This window comes from Xyrauchen texanus, chromosome 46 (assembly GCF_025860055.1).
Source record: "Xyrauchen texanus isolate HMW12.3.18 chromosome 46, RBS_HiC_50CHRs, whole genome shotgun sequence".
Lineage (NCBI taxonomy): Eukaryota > Metazoa > Chordata > Actinopteri > Cypriniformes > Catostomidae > Xyrauchen > Xyrauchen texanus.
This window is the reverse complement of record NC_068321.1, coordinates 6,968,959-6,988,217: the sequence shown is the minus strand read 5'-3', so window position 1 is coordinate 6,988,217 and position 19,259 is coordinate 6,968,959. Positions and strand designations below refer to the sequence as shown.

General features: G+C 39.0%; 1 protein-coding gene across 1 annotated transcript in view; it reads right to left on the bottom strand.

Moving 5' to 3' along the window:
* Positions 1 to 1,529: 1,529 nt before the first annotated feature.
* The window catches only part of LOC127638016 (zinc finger protein 469-like), a 136,207-nt gene continuing 118,477 nt past the window's right edge, over positions 1,530 to 19,259 (bottom strand). The window contains exon 3 of the mRNA XM_052119368.1: positions 1,530 to 14,306. Within this exon, the coding sequence (XP_051975328.1) occupies positions 2,652 to 14,120 (11,469 nt within the window). The 5' untranslated portion in view covers positions 14,121 to 14,306 and the 3' untranslated portion in view covers positions 1,530 to 2,651. The remainder of the gene's footprint in view (positions 14,307 to 19,259) is intronic.

Here is a 19,259-nt window from a genome sequence, read left to right as displayed (position 1 = left end):
AGGTACCCCCAACATCTTAAAAGCCAGGGACTTCTCAAACTGCTGTGCTCCCATTATTGCTGTTGTGTCTTATGGCTTTTTATTCCTATGTGAAGGGAAATAAGGCTCATGTAGGGATACAAGCCACTACACACACAGTGATGAATCAACGTGAAATAAAAATTGATGGTACAAAGATGTTCCCCTGTTGAAATCCATAGACTAAATTGTATACTCGCTTTGCACTTTGCCTGTTCTTCTGCACAACAAACCAGCGAGACTAATCAAAAACAGCCAAACTTTAGTTTCTATTGTTTACGATGTTTTTTTGCATCACTCTGTTTAGGTAATTGTGGAGCCATTGCTTATGAATGATAATGGAATGATGTGAAATCTATTTTTTATAGCAGAGGCATTACCATTTACTCTAGACAAAACATGTACAAAATACACACGTTATTCATTACAAAAATGCTCATAAGATCATATTTTGAAGTTACTGGAAGAATGTGAATATGAATGCAATTAACCTGTCGATGTGAACTTCATGACTGAATGAGTAAATATATACCTTTATACTTGTTTTACAACTTCTTTTGTGACACATATTTTGTAGACTATATGTCTTACTTCTGATCAAAACTATCAATTTCTCCTGGCTACAACCAGGTTGTCAACCCTTACTGCCACTATGATCTTTACCTCTACATTGTGATGTCAATTTAAAATGATCATTAAACGCGAATTCAAAGAACGCAATGCAGTGCTTGACTGATTAAAACATCAAAGCTTTTCACCATTTCTTTTTTTTTTTTTATCACAGATGCTGCACACAGATCATTATTTTACAGTGAATTTTGCAAGAAAATTTTAAAATTACTTGCTGGATTAATATCATGCATTTTTGTATTATTCTCCTTGAGGCTCACTTATAATGTTAGTATAGTTTTTTATTTCATTTTTCTGAACCTCAGTCTGAAACTCATCAATTTTGGTGTACTTCAAATTTATGACACACTCACTGTTATGATTCACTAACATCTTGACTAACCCCCCACCCCAAACACACACACAACCCTTTTTCCATAACCAGGACCAATAACGTCTGGGGACCTTAATTGACATCTTAATCTTTTCGTTGGTTAAAAGCAACCTACACTAACAATAGTACCACTTTCCAGCTGCTCTCTCTCTTTCACCTCAAAAAAATATACATGTTGTGGAGACAGTGCTATTCAAATGAGCACCACATTGTGATGTCACTATGTGGTAAATTTCAAAACGAGTTGTTTTTTACAGTGTTGAAACAATAAATGCTATTTTTGTGCTGGACGGAAAGTTTTGAGTTGTGAAATTATTATGTTTTTATAGTAGAATGACATCTTCATATCAAAATAAATAGGAAAATGTGATTCCTCATGTCAATTGTAAGCTAGTAATTATTATTCCAATCAATTATGTGCAAATATTTTTTACATATCATGGAGTAGATCATTTCAAATTAAACAAACAAGACCAACATAAAAGACGAAGAAACAAAAGGAGTCTATGCAAAAGTTTTATTAACCAAGTTTATATGATACACTTTGTGATCCACTCATGAGCCTTCATGAGGCTTTTTATTTCCCTTTCCTTATTCTCTTCATCTTTTAATAAAATAGAACTTTGACATAATGCATTGCACTGGAAATATTCTACCTACAATATTGTACAATATAAGATACATATAAACACAAAAAAAGCACCTTTTTGCTCTAGTAAATAGGAATAATTAAAGAACTGGGGGACAGATGATCATTTGTGGGGTTTGTGTATGGAAACATCAGTGCATGGGAAGAATTCCTAAGGGTTTCATGCCCAATAATTATCATTAGCACCTGAGTTCATATTATTGATTAAATCAAACTAAATTCAGTTTTTGAAAAGAAAATGCTATTCCTATTTCTTCTGAAAAGATCAAATTAGGAAAGAATGAACCCTTTCTTTGGACTGATCTTGCACAGTAATTTTGTTTAATATTCTCTGAAACCGTTGAGTACCAGCAATGATTTGATTATATAATTGCTACATGTTCCCTTCAGTTATAAGACATTGCGTTCACATTACACAAATAATAATAAAATAATATAGCACCAATTAGTGTTGATACAAAAGCTAATACTAATGAGTGTCTCAGCAATACAGTAAAGTAAAAGAGTATGAAAGAGTAATGCTCTGAAGCATATAAAATAGGCACACTGACATGATCCAGAATTAGGATGTCCTTTGGTCCTGTTGCTAGAAAAACATCTTAGAACTTGTAATTGCAAAAGTGTCATGCATTATTTGGAAAACAAATATTTTCAGTTCATTTTCAAGTAAACATTTTTCCTAAAAACTATTTAATTGTTGTTGTTGAAATACAGTCTCTTAGAGATAATGCTCAACTATAAAATAGAGAAAATAAACTTATTTGTAACCAACAATCATCCTATATTTATACATTTCATTGTTGGTCTTCACATATATGTAAATACACATTTACAAAAGGAATGCAATAAAGTGACTCAACATGGAGTTAAATGATTTCACAGAGCAGGGTCATACAATCCTAGTCTCATGAATAAACTGCCTCAATCACATGCCTAGTGGATAATTTAATGACCTCCTCGTTTATAGCATCCATCTAATCCTTAATTAATAGATTCAGAAGTGTCCTTCCTTAAAGGAATTTTAAAGCTAGTCAGTCTTTGGCCAAACAGCTGGCTGAGGAGGTTGTTTTGTGACTCTGCCGTACGATATGAATGAGTTTCTATGGATCTGACCCCTGGTTTGGACCGTGATTTATTAAATGAATTGTTCAGGGTAGACATCCTGGAAGAAGGAGAATGAATGGGTCTCCCAGAAACATTCTTTTTCCCTTTGCAATCCCCATTAAAGTGACGTACAATCTCCACCTTTTTTGGTGAAAAACTATCTACAGAACCTTTCTTTAGGTGAAGGCCCAGATTAGAAGAACCTATTTTGTTTTTGGAGATTATTTTATTGCTGACTGTGTCATCCTTTACTGATGTAAGCACTGGATAGTCATTGTGAACATCATTTTTTCTTTGCCCATCAATATTTTCACACCTACTGGGTCTGAACTTCTTTTTGACCCTTTGGTCAATGCCAAGATTTTCCCTTGCAGTTGGGGATGGTGTTCTCTGAAAAATGAGAGGTGACTTCAGTTCTTTCCTCTTCTTTTGTTGCTTGGTCGAGTCCTTGTCTTCACTTGGAGTGGAGTTGTGAGAGATATTGGTGTGACGTAATAGTGCAGCATCAGTTGTACGAAGGCACCTTGGGATATTTTCAAGGCTTTGTTTCACATTATCCACAGACTTGGGGGCAGTTATATGCTTAACCAGACGAACAGATGGCTGTTCACTGTTATGCGCTGTGTGAGCTTCTTGTTTAGTCTCACTTCTCTTGGTAGAAAATGAATACTCGATTGTTTGATCCTGCATTAATTGGTTTGTCTCAACTGAAATCTGCTTCTCAGATGAGAGGTCAAAATCAATGCAAGATGAGAGGCCTTGGATGTCTTGTTTTGGTGGGCTTAAATTAATTTGACTACAAACTTGTATGTATCTACTTGAGTCCCTTATTTCCACCTGTTCACTTGCATTTTCAAGGTTTACAGAGGGATATGTCTCCACCGTGTCATTTCCGCTACATTTTGTATTGCTCTCAATGATGTCACTCTCTGAAGCAAGCAATGTATTCGGAATTGCACAACAATCATCTTCCATTTTTACATCACAAATTTCTGTCTGAGCTTCTTTATCAATTGTATTGACCTCCCTGTTCTCACACTCTTGCATTTCATGAGATGGGGAGCAGTTATCGTCCTCTATCTTCATCTCTGTTGTGAGAAGACTCTGTTCAACAGAGTTTGTTGGCGTTGGACACTGTGCAATTTCCCTGAAAACCTCAGGGAAGTCCTCAGCTTCATCTTCAATTTTCACACTGGTATTGTTTGTTTCAGTAGAATGCTCATCAGTACTATTCTTTGGAGTTGTCTCTATGATGGGAAACACTGACTTCATGCCTTGCATGTCAGTACTTTTGTTTAAGCTGAGTGACGGCGTGGAGACAATGACTTTGTCTGAGCTGCTCTCGGTTGCCTTCCTCTTCTTGCTCGGTGGCATGTCAGATTTATCGACATTAGAATTAAAAGGCGTGCAAGGCCTCACAACTCCCCTGAACTTGAAGGTCTTGTTCCCTCCAGCAAGGTGTTTTTCCATATGACGGTCAAACTGTTCCTTCTTCGAAAAAGTGTAGTTGCAGGAACTGCATATGAAGGACTTCTTGATTACATGCATAACATCTGCACAAAGTTCACAAGTATACAGTGTAGTGTGTTTTGAGTCTAGCTCATCTGTCTCCTCATGCTCCTTAATCATGTGATCTTTAAGCTCCTTTGCCTCTGGGTAGGACACTGGACATTTGTGACACAGGAAAATCTTTTGCAAGCTGTGAACAACCAAGTGCCGCTGAAGCTTGAAGGGCTTTGGAAACTGCTTGCCACAGTGGTGACAGTCCCTTGAAGGATCTTTGCAATTAGAATGTATCTCAGCATTTTTTAAAGAAGTCTCTGCTTTAGGTAGAACATCAGGCATTGTCAGTGCACAATGTTTACCTGCTCCCTCAATATGCATTTTAATCTTCAGACCTGTGGAATCAACCTCTTCTGGAATCTTTGGCTCTTGCCCATTTACTAACAAAGAAGCTTTTCTCTCCAATTTAGATGATGGTTTAACAGTGTCTCCTTTCGCAGGTTTGTTGGGTCGATGCAGCATAATTGAAGATATGAAGTTCTTCACAGCATTTTGCTGCATAAAACACCCAGAAATATCCAGGAGGGAACTCTGAGACTGTCCTCTTCGTGCAAATTGTGTGGCATGCTCTCGCAAGTGCTCATTGTACATCCAGACATCTGAGATTTCTTTCAAGCACATGCCACAAATCCAACCACCTGCTTTGTTCTTGGCATGTTTCTCCCTGAGATGGTCCCGAAGCTGTTCACGGGAGCTAAATTTGCGTTGGACACACATATAGCAAGTTGGAGGAGGTGATGGATTGTGAGAGAGCTTGTGGAAATCTAGTTCACCTAAAGTGAGAAACCATGTGAAACACACCTTGCATTTGTACTGCTTATCCTTGGGTTTCAGTCCAGGTTCAATGCGTTTTCTGCACTTCCGCTCTGTAGGTTTTTTGCAAGATCTTAAAGGATCTTTCAGTTCAGGGCTTGCAATGGTCTCAACCAATGGTATATCCTTCCCAGGCTCAGAAAATGGTACAGGAAGCTGAATTGAAGTATCAAGGCTTGGTATCTCAATGCTAGAAGAGGCATTTTCTTGGACACAGACCAGTTGGAGTGGGCAAGTTTGAGCAGGAACCTCTGGTTTGCAATCTTCCTGAGGAACTGTTGACACTGTGTTCTCTGTGACTGTGCCTTCTGATTCATCCTGATGGACCAAGGGTTGCCTAATTGTGTCATAAGTAATGCAAGTTAATGCATTGTCCTCATATCCAGCCTGATGATCCATTAGGCCATCTTTTAAGTGACAAGTGTTCTCTATGGAGCTCTTGACTGAGCTTTTGTGACTCATCTCTTGCAAGTTAGCATCATCAATTGATATGGTTTCATATTTGCAATGGTCATTTTTGTCATTGGTAAACATTTGGCCCATTTTGTTTTCTTTAGACTCCTCACATTTATCAATAAAGTCACTAATGGGAGGATGGTCTAGAACTAAACAGGATAGTTGTTTTTGCTTTTTGTTGCTTTTACCATAGACCCGTGTACATTTTTTCCTTTTCCTGTCATCATTTCTTGGAAATAACTGAGAAAAAGTGCTTTCGTCATCAAATAAAGCCTTCAGATTACGTCCTAGTCCTGGAGTACCTGTAAGTGCGTGGCTGTCTTCTGTGAGAGAACAAGTGCTCTCATGCTTGATATCCAGGATGGAATCCACAAGTGGATATTGGATATCTTCTGTGTGAACATATTTCGGTTGAATATCACAGTACTTTTTCACAATATCATCATCACATGTAACTTCTTTCTTATACATTTTGGACTGTTCTGTAAAAGTTTCTTCCTTTTGCTCTTTGGTGCTGACAGTTCCAATGCTCGTATGCTCTTCTCTCGCAGTGACATTCTGATAGTCATGGCTGCTATTTGGGCCCTGATTTTCAGGTGACCTAGGACAGTTTTCATGCACAATTGAGGGGACATCCTGAGAGATAGCTTGCAATATATCATTTTTAAGTATGTTGAGCATTTCATTTGAAAAAGAGTCTTTCTTTACCAATTTTGGAGCAGACATTTCACTGCTGATTTCCATGCTATTGTTATTCCTTACTTTGCTGATTTTATTAGCTTTTTCCCTTACAGTTGTTGCCTGATCCATAACAAGACATTCTGGGATCTTTGTCACGTCCACATTGCTTGCAATTTCTTCAAAAATCAGAGGTGGATCTGCCTGATGTTTTTGTCCAACTTGGATTTTACTTCTGTTTGCATGCAAAAGAACTGCTGGAACCATATCATCCATGCCATCTTTCAGAGCTTTTTCAACTGGGTAAGTTCCATTTTCAATGGAAATCCCTTCCATCTTTACTACATGCTTCATGGCTGTGTGTCTTTTAAGTCCAGGCAGAGTACGAAAGAACATTGCACATATTTCACACTGAAATTTTATTTGAACGGCATTCAGTGTTCCACCCTTTCTTGGTGAGGTTTTTGTCTCACTTGGCTTTGAACACCGTCCTTCATCTTGGACAGGTGGACACGTAAGATCTATCAAAGGTTTAGGTGTTTCCTTAATATCTGACATAGTGGACCTCTGCAACAGTGCATCATTCTTATTGGTAATGATCTGATTATCCAGCATCTCAGAATCAGCTCTCTTCAGAAGGTTGAGGGGAGTATCCATGTAATCAACTGTTTCAAGTGGAACATGACCACCATTCATATCATTTTGGAGAAGTTTTTTGAGTTCAGAGTCAACTGGAATGACGTCATTAGCATAATTACTGCATGTAGCTGAGACAAATGAATATTTAATATCAGTTTGGTCAGTATTGTCATTTCTGGAGGTTTCTGGTATATTAAGTCCAATCACATGACCCTGAATATCTGGCTCATGTCTATTTGCATTATGCTGTGTGTTGGATGGCAATGGTTTATCAAGAGAATGAGCACAAGAACTGAGAATGTAATTGTCTGTGGAGCGTGATTTTATTTCAGATTGGGCATCTCCTTTGTTTAAACATTTAGAGGTGAAGTTGTAGTCCCTGAAACATGTTTCACTGTAATGCATAGGGCTTAGTTTCAAATCATACAGTGAACCTTTATGTTGAGAGACATCCAGAACCTCAGGATACTCAGAAGTATAACCAAAAGATTGGTTTGAGGTGCTGTCCACAGGCAACTGTGTCACAGGGCTATACATTTTACTCTCTGTGATTTCTACTAAATTCAGATGGGGAATAAATGAATTATCTATTCCTGTTGCTGCTGAATCAAAAGTTTCTAATGACCTGCCAATATTTATGTCCTCAGAGTTTTTGTCTTCCAGCGCTGGTCTGGTTTTCCTGAGTGCAGGGCTAACTGTGTAAAAATCATTCAAGCCATCTGGTACTGGACTGTTACCGCTCAGCTCAGAAGGGCTTTGAATAGAGTTGTGAGAAAACTGTGGGGGATGATTCACAGTTTGTTGTTCAGGAATCTGATCAATGTTATTTTGTTGATTCTCTTCACATTCTGGTGCAGGAAACAATGTCATTTCAGGTGTGGCTCTTTTCACGCTGTCTGTAAATTCATGGTCATCTTGACCCACAGGGAGATGTTTAGGAGAAGCCACTTGTGTATTAATTTCACAAGTCCTGCTATGTTGTGGAGGGGTCAACAAATGGTCCTCACTGCAAGGAGACTTGATGTTTGAAAGCTGTGGCTGGATGTCTGTATCAGAGCGATTGTCTGTTGTTCCCATTATTTTATTACAGGAATGCCCATTCTTTTTATAAATGGTTTCTGGTACCACAATTAGAACTGACTCCTCACCATCAAATTTTTGCCTCTCTTCTTTTACGCACATAGTTTTTTCATCTTTTAGTGTGGCTGTGGATGTTGAGAGGTGGGATATTTTATAGTCTTGACTCAAGTCTTTTACGTCTTTTACACCCAACAGTATTTCGGTCTCAGTATTATCAGCTTGAATGACAGAAGACTTACAATGTTGTCCATCAGTGCAGACTACAGATGTCTGTGAGTCTATTTCCTTGGATTCCACACAGCATTTAATTTGAGGAATATCAAAGGAGCTCTCAGTAAGCTGATGTTCTTTAACTACTAAGTCGCCATTGTGAAGAGTGACATTACTACACTCCGTGAGGCTGGCTTTGGCTCCATTGTCAGTTTTTGACCTGACAATGCCACTGGTTGATGACTCTTGTAGTTGATCTGATAACATGTTTGTCTCCATAGAAAAATTTGTCAGCTCTGCTTCTGAGTTTTTAAATTCAATGTTTTTAGACTTATCACTGTTTTCTGATTTTTCATTGTCTGATTTTTCATGCTCCTCGAGAACCCCGCACTCTTGATTAGGTGATGATTGAGGTGATGTGAACCCTGAAGATAATGAATCTGAGATCACTTCCAGGCTTTTTATCAGATTTTCTGTGTACATTTCATGTTCAAGCATCTCTTCTGACTTGCTGGTGGTGGCAATATCCAAGAACTCGCTCCTCTCATTTTTGTCCTCTACATGCAAAGGTAGACAGTTTGCTGTGTTCAGATCAGTCAGCCCCATGTTGTCCTTTAAATCCAAATGGTCATGTCCTGATTCAGTTGGTGTGTTAATAGTAGAGGAATGTGTCGGAGTATGAAGACCTTGTTGAACACACATCAACCCAAACTGGAGGGGGCTAGACCATGATAAGTCTGATTCTGGGAACATTGGTGCATGCGAGTCTACTGATGGAGCAATCGGTATGTTTTCTGAGGGACAGTTCATCTCCAAGCCATTGTCTTCATCTTCACTTTCAGGGTCAAGTCTCAGTGGAGAAAATTTACTCATGGTCAGCTGTTTTGGTAACTCACTGTCTAATGGCGGAGGGCTGCTTAGCTTAGCTGTTTGGAGCTGACTCTCAAGCTCTGTAACAATCCTTTTTATTTCCAGATCATCTACTGACATGCTGTTGTTGAGATTTGGATTGTAGTCCATTAATCTTTCAGGCAAAGAGAAGGGTACATGGCTAGAATTGGTCTCATTCTCATTGGAGTCAGAGTCCTCTTTGTACTGAGAAATCTCTTCTGGAAGCTCTGGAGTAACGTCAACCATCCGATTCCAGTCTCTTTGCTCAAAGAATGGTGAGAATGATGATTCAAACAGTTCCTTCTTATCTGTAGTGGTTTCCAAAGGACTAAAGCTCTCTTTGGCAAGCTGAATCTCTGGATAAAGATTGTTCTCAAAAACTCCCACAGAAAGGTCACCAAACATTGACGTTGTGTCAAAAGAAAGGGGTGACTTTATTAGACTCTGATCATGTTCTGAAGTGTAAGGCATAAGACATTGACTATCCTTCTGTGCAGAAGTATTGTGCATTTTTGAAGGTAATAAACACACTTTGTCCATGAGTGAACTGCAAAGAGTTGGGGGATCAGAGTATAGACCACTCAAGCTTTTCTTTGATTCTTCACTGGATGGATTGTCATTGCTGCTTGTCTCCAAAATGGACGCTGAGGATTCAGAACTGTTTTTTCTCTTTTTGTGGGATTTACCCTTTGATGTAACATCTTTTTTTTGTTTAAAAGCATGGATAGATTCCCTATTGTTGGTGGTTTCCATTGGATTCAGTACTATGTCAGACCCTCTGGGAGATGTGATATTATTTGGATAATCTTTTTTGAATGGCTGTTCGGTGGTTGCAAGAATTCCTGTCTCAAAACCATAGTGGTCCCCTTTTTCTTCTATTTCTAGAAGGGTGGTTTTATATCTTGCAAGGCTGACAGTGCTTTTGGTCATTGTATGCTCAGATGCGGTCTCTTCAGTTTTACAGATAATGCTTGAGCATTTTGAAGTAGTGAACCTATCCTTGTGTTCAGAGAGTAATATCTTATCAGTGCTGTACCTTTTTGTATTTTTTGTGAAGGTCAAAGCCAGTGATGTGCTTGACTCTTTCCGTATACTTGGCGGAGAGTCCTCGTACCCATTTTGCTCAAGGGAGTCCTCATCTTTCCCTTGAACTTCCAATCTTTTCTCAGATTCAGAATCTGTATGATCAGTACTTTTGGGGCTGTTAATGCTATCGCTACAGATACTTATAGATGTGCTTAATTCACTGCTCGTGGAAGACCTACTGCTCCGTCTTCGCAGCCTCTGGTGACCAGGAGTTTCTTTTATCAATGATGGAGAGGCATCCAAAACGTTCTTGGCTTCAAAGCATTCATTTTTGTTTTGTTTCCATGAACTTTCCCGGCTCTTGTCAGCATGAATCCTCCCCTTGCATTCTTTAGTGTAAGTGTACTTGCAGCGAATGCTCTGACTGAGGCGCCCCTGACTGGCTATCTTCACAGGCTCACAGTCCTCATCTGAGTCTGAAACATAGTCATACTCCCTGAAAGTAGGGTTCTGCACTGCGGGAGTCACTCTTTCCATCACAAGTGAAAACTGCATGTTTTTTGTGCCTTTTACATGCAGTTTGTGCAACTTGTTCTTTTGTTGAACAATTTTGTGAATAAGCTCTTTGCTCCAGCTTCCCCCAATGGTCTTTTTTCTTTTTCCCTCTGTTGCTATTGGTTTCTGAGCTGTAGGACTTTTGGTGGCAGAGGTGGATCTAGGACATGTTTTAACTAATGCTGTACTGCTTTGAAAGCTTTTAAGCCCAGATCTTGCAGAAAATTTACTTGATAATAGAAACTTAGAATCATAATTTTCCTGGTCTACTTTTTCTGATTTTGTTCCCCACTCAAATTGTTTGCTGGACTCTTGTGAATTTGAATCTGTTGTTAAGGTTTCCATTTTAAGACCTTCATTTTGCATTGACTCAAATTGATTTACTTTGAAAGGGTTTTCTGTGTGTTTCCTGTCAGAACAAAGGCTGTCTAAATCTGAATCAAATGGATATTTTCTATGTGCTTGAGGTCTTTCACTGGATGTTGGCTCATTGTTAATTCTTCCTTCGAACACTGTTGAGTCTTTATTTGTCAGAGTCTGTCTTGTTGATGTGCATTTAGTAGTGGTAAGATCATCATCAACAAATGCATCAATAAAGCTGCTATCAATCTCTGCATTGTCTGACTGATAACATAGTCCATTTAAAGCCTCTGTGATAAGGCTATCCAGTTTGGGATCTTCCATCTCTAAGTCAGGCAAGGGTGCAGATGGTAGCATCAGTTTCATTGGATCATCTTTTATATCTCCTCTAGTTTCATTATCTGGCAATATCTCCCCATTTTTGTTAAGTCCAAGCAGAGACAGATGCAAGTCTGAAGAGCTCCTTAAAATTGCATAACTGGATCCTGATGACATGGCTTTTGTGTGGTCTGTCTGATATTTCCTTGCATCCTCCACTTTTGGCATGTCTTTTAAGTCATTTTGTGCAAATGTATGCTGTCCACAGTACTGCTTATGGTCAAGAAAAGAGGCAAGATTGTTAAAATTTTGATCACATTGCTTGCATGTCAGAAGCACATCCAGTTGGTCAAGGTTTGCTGTGGCTAATGATGTGGCGAGTAGTGGGTGGGAGGAGTATGGAGGTGGAGGATGGTGCTCTGTTCTGTAGGTGTCTAAACAACCTTTCCCATTGTCCATGGTGGGCTTTGACTGCCTGTTATTTGGTATGAAATGTAAAATGTTCTCTTTGGCTCTGTCTTGTTTGTAGTACAAGCCTCTGGATGTGTCGGAATGGTAATGATGCTGGTTAGTGTTGAGGTTATTGGATGAAATCAGTACTTTATCCTGTTGCTGGTGATACAACTGAGGGGACAGAACCTTTGAAATTTGGCTGTCATCAGAGTTACTATTTACAGAGTTTGTGGAAGCTGGTGAAAGTGAAGAGCATGTGCGGCTAGAGGCTGGATTTTGAGTGGGTGAATGTGAAGGAGATTCATATGGAGACACCATCCTTAGCCCTATGGGTGCTACATGTAATTGAGGGTAGGTACAGTTTCTTGATGATGTCACAGGCACTGAGTGGTTCATGCCAAAGTATAATGACTTACTCTTGGCATCATCCACTTGGCCTTGATTTGTGTCCACCTTATTTGTGAAATGACAGGGTGGAATTGTATTGCCACCTTGCTTGACACTGTCTTGCCTTTGATTTGAGAAGTCCTCATTTGTCTTTTTGCTGAGAAAGTTGTTAGAACATTTTTGGTTGCTAGTTTTGTGTGGCTTACTATCATCTTGCCAGTCTGACTGGCCTACCAAAAAAGAGAGCTGCTGATTGCTCAGTTGTCTGGAAAGATCAATCCTGTTATGGTTTGGCAAGGCAGTTGTGAAGCGTGTCTGCTGCCAAGGCATACGTGCATTAATGCCAGTGTTTTGTCTTTGTTCTGGTGCAGGCTGGTACTGAAAGGGGTAAGATGTAGGATTCGGGTCTATAAGTGGTGGTGAAAAGGCTTTGTTTGGTCCTTCCCATGGGTTTGATACTCTGCTGTGGTGTTTACAGACACTTTTGTCAACAGGCACTGGCCCAACGTGAATACCATTATGTGGAGAACTAATTACAGGTATCTGGGAACTTGAGCCTTGTGCAATATTCCTAATATGATGTACACTGCCTTGAATAAGAACTCTCTGGCTGGAGGTGCCATTTTTATGATGGCAGCCTCTTTTGCCCAATACTGCAAGGCCTGTGTCCCGGCTGTCTATTGGGCTAAAAGAATCCGATTTATCTGGAACACTTTTACTCTGATCTGATTGGTGAGTGCTTAATACCGAGCTCTCATCATTTGTGGGGACAGAAGGTGGCACACCATGTGGAGTCTGCATGTACTGGGGAGGATTATGGTGTAACTGGTATGACTGTCTGTCCTCTGCTTGGTCACTACCAAACTGTGTGCTAGTTTGCATGACCTCATGTCCCTCCCCAGAGGACTGAAAGGAAAAGGAATTATGTGAAACCTGATTAGAAATATCAATATAGTCATTGGACTGGGTATTCTGATCACAGGGAAAGGGATCTGGAGCTGACTCCTCTAACAATGGGTATCCATACTGAAATGGCAAAGATATAAAACTACCATTGGCCTTGTTCAAGTCCACAAGGTTGTTTGGCTTTTGAGAAGTAACACTAAAATTAGCGCTTCTAAATGTCCTATCTGGAGACTGCCAAGTGTCCGTTTCACTCAGTTGAAAGTCAGGGAATACATTTTCATTGCCAGGTTTTGTGCTGTTGCTCTCGATTGTGCTGGACTTCTGTTGCTGCTGTTGTGGGGTGGTAGGTTGATTCTGGAGAGAAGGCCCTCCAGGTGTGGAGCCAACAGCCTGTGAGGTATAGCTTTGAGAAGATAGGTTGGGGGAGCCCTCCTGGAAGCATCGATTGTAGTTTAGCTCCTCCTGTTGCAGCTCAGCCTCACGCTCTGGAATACTTGGCACATGGAACCGGTAGCTGCCTGAGACAGGTCCCCTGCTGGACTCAAGCTTCTTTGGAGGTGACACTTTTTGCTGTGGATAGGCTATTCCAATTGTCGGATTTGAGCGTGGGTTTTTAATACTCAGTCTGTACAACTGCTGCGGGTTGCCACGCTCTCCTTTCCCCGACTTTCTACTTTTGTCTCTGTTCCGACCTTTGCCAATGGGTGACTGAGGGCTGTCCTTACCACTAGGCCATGTTCTGTTGCTACTAAACAAATTATTTTGCAGTGACTTAAAATCAATTTTTCCTGCCTGCTGTGGCCGAATAACGGCCTCACGTTGCTGCGTGCTGTCCCTATCTTTTTCTCCAAACTTTGCAAGATTGTTCAAAGCCTGTTGCTCCAAACTCACATTTTGAAAGTGCTCAGGGGACTCTTTCAAACTTTTGTGCTCCACAGCCCTCTTATCCTGCGGTTTGGACTCAATATCCGACTCTTTGGCAGCCAAGAACTGTTTAGTCTCTTCAGTCATGATGCCAATGTGGCTATTTCAGCGTGCTGTTCCTTATCTGCACAGGCTGTGACATGGACATGTCATGTTCCAATCTGAATCAATAGGCCTCTGGTAACAGAAGCTCGAAGCTCAGGATTATTTTCCTCTCTCTTATCTCTTCATTTCTTCCATGACTGAATGCTCAGCTGTCATCATCTTGGAGTTCTGGAATTGGAGGAGAAAGGATAAGAAAATGAATGCCAAGGTTGTCAGTTTAGATTGTGGATTACATATTTGTAAAAACTAACAATAGATGGTTTAAAATCCGGAGAGGGAAAGAGCAATTGTCACATTAAATAATACTAAACTATACTGCAAAGGGAAATCACAGTAACTATATCACAGTATCTATTGTTAACTAAAAAAATTTTTATACATGTATTTCTGTCCTGCAAAAGATGGATTTAGCTAAACTTTGCTCTGATTCAGAGAAAGCAGAGTGAATTTTTTTTTTTTTGGATAATCCACATCTGGCTGGACAATAATAAAAACAACTAAAATTGAAGCACTTTTTCTCAGTTTCAGTGTTGCATAGTTACTGTGTTTGCCTTTATAGGCTACTATACCATACATGTTTATCAGTAATAAAACAAAATTAATAAATAAAAAATACTACTTCGAAATAAGGAAAACTGCCACATAGGATATTTTAGGAGCACTGGGACAAATACTGAGACCACTCAAATCCACCTCTCACCTGAAGAGGGCAGGATTGCACCAATTATGCCATATATAGTACACCTCATTCAGATGTGATAAATCAACCAGAATTACAATTTAAAGCATGAAACTGTACGCAAAGTGTACCACATTAGTTACCTCTTTATAAAAAACGTTTCTTAACACCAGTTAAAAGACTTTTAATTGTGTATGACCTTCTTCAGGGGTTCCAGACGTTGCTTAACCCCTAAACCAAACCCTCACAAAAAAGTTCTGCATTTTTACATTTTCTATAAAATATTGTTTAGTATGCATTTTTTAAGTGATTTTAATTATGGAGACACTATGTCCTCATAAACCACATTTATAGCATAATACCCTTATAATACCCTTATAATACCCTTATAATACCCTTATAATACCCTTCTAATTACCAGCATGGAACCTCAAAAAAGTTCCTCATAAACCACCCAAATACGTACGTACACACACACACACACACACACACACACACACACACACACACACACACACACACACACACACACACACAGAAAATTGTGACTTTTAAAGGAATAGTTCACCCAAAATGAAAATTCTTTCATCATTTACTCATCCTTATATTGTTCCAACCCCATATGACTTTCTTTCTTTCTTTCCTTTAATGGGAAAAAAGATGCAGTGAAAGTGAGTGGTGACTGAGGGCTGTCAGTCCCTAACATTTTCATTTTGTATTTCACAGATGAAAGAAAGTCATATGGGATTGGAACAACATGAGGATGATTTTAATTATGACACAATTATAATTATTGGATGAAATACCCCTTAAATAATTTATTTTTATTGGATCGTTCTTTCTGTTCAATCCTAAAGGCAAATTCTGGATCAGAAACCACAACCTAATCACATGATCTACTTTACCCTCTGGCACACATGACCCATACATAATGGTATGGTACAGGCCCGAAATTAAAGAGGACCAACAATAACTCTGTGTCATATGGCAAGAAATATAGTGGGAAACAGCGGTTGAGCTACTTTTACTCCCTTCACTTTCACTGATTCTCACCGTAACCTTCCATCTCTTTCATACCTCCCGCATGGATTGCAAAAAAATGAATTGCTATTTACAATTCAGAGGTGGTTGGATTGCAACAAAGAAATGCTTTTTTGGGAACAGTGTAATCTATTTTGACATCTAGTTACTTCCAGCATTGTAGAAGCCAATACATTACCATTGGCCTCTCACATAATGTTTAACATTTTATTTTATAAAATAATATGCTCAGTCAGTGCAATTAACTTATTTTACATGGCCATAGGCTACAGTCCTGGGGTCATCTTTTGATAAAATGGCCTGGTATGAGAGCTCTGCTATAACTAGTTTTAAAACATGAACTATTCATTAGATCTCATCTTTTGAATCAAATTGGGAATTTTGATAGACGGGCAATTCATAACTTATAGCGTATGTTGTATATTTCACAGGTAAAGTATGACTGATAAGGGTGGGGAACAACATACCTGGACTTAGAGTAGAGCCCTGAGGCACACCTAAAATAAATGTATACACAGTGACTCTTAAGATCTAATGTTTTCTGTACCCTATTGGCACAGAGGCATAGAAACGAAAGACCATGTAAATCCATCATTTCCCACTTTTTCAATCCTGAAAAAGGGCTAATTTAAAAATAGTTGCTCTTGCCCAAACATATCAATATCTGCCTTTTCATAGATAATAAGCTCATTTAAACATTGCATGTGGAAGACAGTTAAAGGTTGAAGCTGTCCAAATAAGACACAGCTGCAAATTTTTTAAATGACTAGAACGGCTACTATTCTGCAGTTTTGGCTGCTGTAGGACCATCCTTACCTCCAACTAAAAACTTGAGTCTTAAATATAAAAGAATTGCATAGCTATTCCTTCTTTGTTGCTGAAGAAAGGATTGAAATCCATCTTAATATTTCTTGCAGTAACATAGCTGAACCCAAGGTTGCTTTGGAAAGAATGTACTGTAGGGACCAACTAAATTCCTCCTTTACAAGCCCAATCTGATCATATCCAAATCTAAACTGATAAAATTCATTCAGAATCCTGTATTTAAGATGCCTCTTGTGACAGTGAAAAATGCATCAAATATGGTGAAATTAACATCATACAAAGTCCTAAGCACAAAGGCTATGAAAAATAAATTTTGGAGAATAAGCATGGAGCTCGTATAATGCTTTCAGCTCTCATCAAGTGCAGAAACATGTCTGCAGAATCCACCTGGAACTAGAAATAAGGGAAGCAATATTTAGTGTAAAGTAATAATAACCCTAAAAAACTGATTAATCTGATCCATTATTGCATTCACAAGCAGAAAAAACAAGTAGGTTCGAATTCTCCCTCCTCAAAAATCCCAATATAACCCCTGCATGCAACCTAAAAATCCAATAATAATCCGACTGATAGCTCAATGGGACTGAAAGTCATTCATGTAAACATCTCAGTCAATCCAATTGAGCTTGATCCTAAAAATATATTTAATAATTTATCCAGGATTTACAGTAATTCTAAAATCCAACTCATTCTCTTTGCAGTTAGATACTGCTTCCACACCTGGGAACTGTCTTCCCACAATTTCTGCACCAATTTCTCGTCTAATTAACAAATGCCTTGCCTTAGCCACTGTGTCACTTCAGTTCTTATGAAACCTAACTTAACTCCAATCTTCCTTTTATCTCAGAAGCTACTAGCCTCTCAGTTACAATTTCATCTGGTTGATAATAATTTGTATGATCCTTTTCAGTCTGGTTTCCATCCATACCACAGCACTGAGACTCCTCTGCTAAGGGCCACCAATGATTTCCACCTTTCTGCTGACTCTGGGTCCCTTACTATCCTGATTTTGTTCAATCTCAGTTCTGTCATTGACACTGTTTGTCATAATACACTCCTCTCCCGATTTATGACATTGGTGTTACAGATGCAGCTCTCACTTTGCTGCCCTCCTACATCAATGACATACATTTCTACATTTCTATTCAAAATTACAAATCCCCCATGTGCCCCCCTCACCCAAGGTGTCCACCATGGCTCTGTCCTCAGACCTCTTCTCTTCACAAACTATATGCTTCCCCTGCGTCACATTATACTCTCGTCTTGATTACTGTAATGCCCTTTTTACTAACTAACCCACTAAAACCCATTGCTAGGTTACAGTACATCCAAAATGTAGCTGCTAGAGTTCTTACTTACTCCAAATGGTCTGCACACATCACTCTTATCCTGATAAATCTACACTGGTTACCTGTCTCATCTCACATCCAATTCAAAATACTTCTGTTGACTTCTAAAGCACTTCACGGCCTTGCACTGCAGTACCTATGTGAACTAATCCTCCCTTATATTTTATTTTTGTACACACCCTCTGAGTCTAGACTGCTTTCTGTTTCCAGATATCGACTCTCATCTATGGGCGGCAGGTCTTAGAGTTTACTAACACCTAACTTTGTATCTCACTTCCACACATCTTCTGCAACATCATTCCTATCTCCACATTCAAATCTGAATTAAAGACCTAGATTTTTTTCAAAACTGTTGATTTGTTTGTTTCATGTACATATATCTAAATACAATTATATTTGACCCTATAATGTGATTTTCTTGTAAAGTGACCTTGAACTTCTTCAAAGAGTTCTCGTCAAAAAATCCCCCATGTGCAGCAATGACAGCTTTGCAGATCCTTGTCATTCTAGCTGTCAGTTTGTCCAGATACTCAGGTGACTTCTCACGCACCGTACAGTTTAGCTAATCCTACAAAAGCTCAATGGGGTTAAGATCCATAACACTCTTATCTAATTTCCTGTCTGTCAAGAAAATGTCTTTTCTTTTTGTTTTTCTGTTTCAAAAGTGGCTTTTTCTTTGCAATTCTTCCCATAAGGCCTGCACCCCTGCTGTTGAGCAGGTAGAATTCAATGAAGCTGTCAGCTGAGGATGTGTGAGGTGTCTATTTCTAAAACTAGAGACTCTGATGTACTTATCCTCTTGATTAGTTGTACATCTGGTCTTCCACATCTCTTTCTGTCCTTGATAGAGCCAGTTGTCTTTTGTCTTTAAATACTGTAATGTACACCTTTATATGAAATCTTTTGTTTTCTTTGGCAATTTCAAGCATTGTATAGCCTTCATTCCTCAAAACAATGATTGACTGATGAGTTTCTAGAGAAAACTGTTTCTTTTTCTTTGCCATTTTTGACCTAAAATTGACCTTAAGACACGCTAGTCTATTGCATACTGTGGCAACTCAAAAACAAACACAAAGACAACGTTAAGCTTCATTTAATGAACCAGATATCTTTCAGCTGTGTTTGATATAATGGCAAGTGATTTTCTAGTATCAAATGATCAATTTAGCATGATTACTCAAGCATAATCTGTTGGAGTAATGGTTGCTGGAAATGGGGCCTGTCTAG